Source organism: Colobus angolensis, unplaced genomic scaffold, assembly GCF_000951035.1.
Source record: "Colobus angolensis palliatus isolate OR3802 unplaced genomic scaffold, Cang.pa_1.0 Scaffold220, whole genome shotgun sequence".
In the NCBI taxonomy this organism is placed as follows: domain Eukaryota; kingdom Metazoa; phylum Chordata; class Mammalia; order Primates; family Cercopithecidae; genus Colobus; species Colobus angolensis.
This window is the reverse complement of record NW_012115378.1, coordinates 1681863-1685891: the sequence shown is the minus strand read 5'-3', so window position 1 is coordinate 1685891 and position 4029 is coordinate 1681863. Positions and strand designations below refer to the sequence as shown.

The window sequence follows — 4029 nt, the reverse complement described above, 5'->3', positions numbered from 1 at the left end:
ACCTTGACTATGTTCCTAACTTTATGTATTTTATAACTCAGTGAAGTACATCCCTTGACAGAAACAAAAAACTCCTCTTTTAAGAAAGAATCTATTAAGTATTTGATCAATAAATAATTATCAATCAGTTAATAACTGGCTAGTTTTAACAAAATTTTTTGTAGAGATGGGGTCTTGCTGTGTTGCACAGGCAGGTGGTTTCAAACTCTTGGCCTCAAGTGATCCTCCCACCCGGGCCTCCCAGAGTGTTGAGATAACAGGCATGAGCCACTGCACCTGGCCACCCTACGAAATTTAGAGCAGCCCAAGAAAACTGCAGAGTGGGTCAGGGCCAGAGGCAGCCAGACAGGTCTTGGTGTACAAAGTCCCCCCATCCTGAAGGGCAGAGCAATGTTTTCTAAGACAGCAGAGGGAAGGTATTAATAGATTACAGCTCTATTAGTCCAATTTCACACTGCTATAAAGATACTACCCAAGACTGGATAATTTATAAACAAAGGAGGTTTAATTGGCTCACAGTTCTGCATGGCTGGAGGGGCCTCAGGAAACTTACAATCATGGTGGAAGGTGAAGCGGGCACTTTCTTCACAAGGCAGCAGGAGAGACAGAGAAGAGCCCAGGGGAACTGCCATTTATAAAACCATCAGATCTCGTGAGAACTCTCTCACTATCACAAAATGAGAACAGCAAGGGGGAATCCACCCCCATGATCCAGTCACCTCCTACCAGGTCCATCCGTCAACACCTGGGGATTACAATTAGAAACGAGATTTGGGTGGAGACATAAAGCCAAATCATATCAACAGCTAAGCCTAAAATCTAAAACTCATTATATACCACAAAATGCACATGGATTGTTTTGGCCACAGCTTGACCTATTCTCCTCACCCTGTGGTTATAGGTTTGAAGATGGCACCATCTCATTCCTTGATGTGATCGCGCTAAAACATGGATTTGACACCCTAGAACGCCTCACAGGTCAGTGGACGTTTCTATCCCTGTGGAATTTGCTCCTGTTGTTGTGTCCTTGAGGGAGCTCTGGCACAGGTGTGATTCAGGTGAAGGAGACAGAGTCTGTGGAAGTGACTGGCACGCCATGCAGTTAAATTTGATTCCTAGCAACTTCAAAACCACTTCAGAGAGCAAGAGAATGAGGTGGGGTTTTTTGATTGCTTTCTGTTTTTTCAGCTGAAGTAACATTTTAACAGGTAGAAGACATTCCAAATCAGGAGACTGATAGCTTCACAGAATGGGAGGAGCCTCCCTGGGTCCTGAGAATGGTTACAGATCCTGAGGCCTTTACCCGCTCTCGCCTTTCTGGGTCCTCCCCACTGCCCCACGGGGTAGCTCTGCCCATGAATGAGCTGATGCTCCAAGAGGTTAAACACGTTCCAGGCCAGGGAGCTGGAAACCAGGAGGGCCAGGATTTAAGCCAGGTCATACTGATGCCTAACCATGGGCACCCAACCACTGTGTCTGCCGATGGTCTTCGCATGACGCCTGCTTTCTTTCCTGGCCATTGCTCTTTTGTCACAGTAATGGGACCCTTCAGTGCCTTAACGTTAGTCTTAGCCCAACACTAGGGGCAGACAGGATTCACGGGAAGAGAGGGTCGCCCTGATGCAGGGAGGTGAGTGGGCATGATCTGGGACAATGGGAGGAGTCAGTGAAGACAGGCACTGAGTAGTGAGTACTTTCCAAGGAAAGATATTAACAGGGCCCCCAAACTGCAGTTGACAGGGTCTATCAGGACCAGGCACCTTGGAACGCAAAGGTTGACTGTACCAGTCCACAATATGGCAAACCTTGATTTTTTTTTCCTATGTAATTTTTCCTTTTTTAAAAAATAAAAATTGTGGTAAAAAATACATAATATAAAATTTACCATTTTAACTATTTTTAAGTGTACAACTCAGTCGTAGTAAGTACATTCACAATGTCTTGCCACCATCACCACTATCTATTTCCAGAACTCTGTCATTCCAAACAGAAATTCTCTACCCATTAAAAAATAACTCCCTATTTCCTCCTCCCCCTCCAACCCTTGGAACTACTTTTTTTCTCTGTGGATTTGCCTATTCTTGGTAACTCATCTAAGTGGAACCATACAACATTTGTCCTTTTGTGTCTAGCTTCACTTAGCACATTTCCAAGGTTCATTCATGTTGAAGCATGTATTCTTCATTGCTTTGTGTAGTTTTAAAATGATTTAAACATTAATAAAAACAAACAGCAAAAACACGTTTAGAGGAAAAAACATACATTTTGTGATCTGTTACCAAAGGGTCTAAATATCTAAATGTTTAAGTAACATTATATATAAAAAAGAGGATGACAGGAATGCCTATGGAAAAATTCTGTTGTTCAGTACTGAAGACCTAAACATTTGTCATAAGGGCAGTACCATCCACTATTTACACGCATTTAAAATTATTAATGTGAGGTCAAAGTTTGCCAGTTATAACAAACTTGTTTTCTTAAAAGTGAGTTAGTGGTGCCAGGCGTGGTGGCTCATGCCTGTAATTCCAGTACTTTGGGAGGCTGACACAGGTGGATCACTTAAGCCCAGGAGCTGGAGACCAGCCTGGGCAACATGGTGAAACTCCATCTCTCCAAAAAATACAAAAATTAGTCAGGCATAGTGTGAATGCCTGTAGTCCCAGCTACTTGGGAGGCTGAGGTGAGAGGATCACCTGAGCCCAGAAGGTTGAGGCTACAGTGAGCCAGGATCCAGCCTGGGTGACAGAGTGAGACCCTGTCTCAAAAAAAAAAAAAAAAAAAAAAAAAAAAGAATGAGTGAATTTACGTAAAGGTCATGATTCTCTTGTGTTTCATGATTGATTTGAGGTGGAATGGAGAATATAAAGCAGCACACCTTCACCTTGGCTCAGTATACCTACGTGGCCCTGTCTTCTCTCCGGTACCCCAACGGAGCCGCTGTGGTGAGGATTTACAGCGATTCCGAGTTCAGCAGCCCCGAGGTTCAGGGTCCAATCATCAATTTTAATGTGCTGGATGACAAAGGGAACATCATTGGTTACTCCCAGGTAGGTTTTCTTTCCATCCTGCTGACCTTATTACAACTCGTCTGAGTTCCAGACGAGAGCAATGCAGTGTGACAAAGTCCATGCACTGTTGAAGAGGCCACCTGGCCCTCAACCACATGCCTTTTCACCCTCATTCACCCTCGTTTTTCAGCCCTCTTTACTCAGCCAAAAGTGCTAACTTTCAAATGGGAAGAAAGAGGCCAGTTCTTCTGATGGCAGAGGGGGAACCACTGGGTCTTTGCTATAGTTGAATAAGCTGCTCACTTCACTTCCTGGTCCACTAAAATGTCCAGAGTTGCACTGAGCACTCAGGCATGGTGATAGGTGGTTATCAGACGGGGTGTCACAGATGGACAACAGGAACCAAAGGTCATTCCCAGAGCAGCTCTGTGGGGAATGGATTCAATTGTTGGGTGTTTGGAAGATGGTGCTGGTTTTTCATTGAAAGCACATCCGCATTAACATTTTTATTTATTTTTTTGAGATGGGGTCTCGCTCTTTCACCCAGGCTGGAGTGCAATGGCATGATCTTGGCTTACTGCAACCTCCGCCTCTGAGGTTCAGGCAATTCTCATGCCTCAGCCTCCCAAGTAGCTGGGATTACAGGCACGCACCACCACACCTGGCTAACTTTTGTATTTTTAGTAGAGATGGGGTTTCACCATTTTGGCCAGGCTGGTCTCGAACTCCTGACCTCAAGTGATCCACCTGTGTTGGCATCCCAAAGTGCTGGGATTATAGGTGTGAGCCACTGTGCCCGGCCCACATTTTGTTTTTAACAAAGAAAAAAGGTTTATTTGGCTCATGGTTCTGTTGATGGAAGACTGGGCATTGGTGAACACCTTAGTTTGCTTCTACTCGTGGAGGAAGGCAAATGTGAACTGGTATGTGCCGCCAGAAAGAGGAAGCAAGAGAGAGGGCGAGGGAGGTACCTGGCTCTTTATTTTTATTTTATTTTTTTTTCCAACTTTTTTTTTTTTTT

General features: G+C 44.4%; 1 protein-coding gene across 1 annotated transcript in view; it reads left to right on the top strand.

Moving 5' to 3' along the window:
• Positions 1-4029, top strand: part of MOCOS (molybdenum cofactor sulfurase) — a 66563-nt gene that overhangs the window by 13871 nt on the left and 48663 nt on the right. Inside the window, exons 5-6 of the mRNA XM_011943726.1 lie at positions 902-978; positions 2848-3047. Coding sequence (XP_011799116.1) covers positions 902-978; positions 2848-3047 — 277 coding nt within the window. The remainder of the gene's footprint in view (positions 1-901; positions 979-2847; positions 3048-4029) is intronic.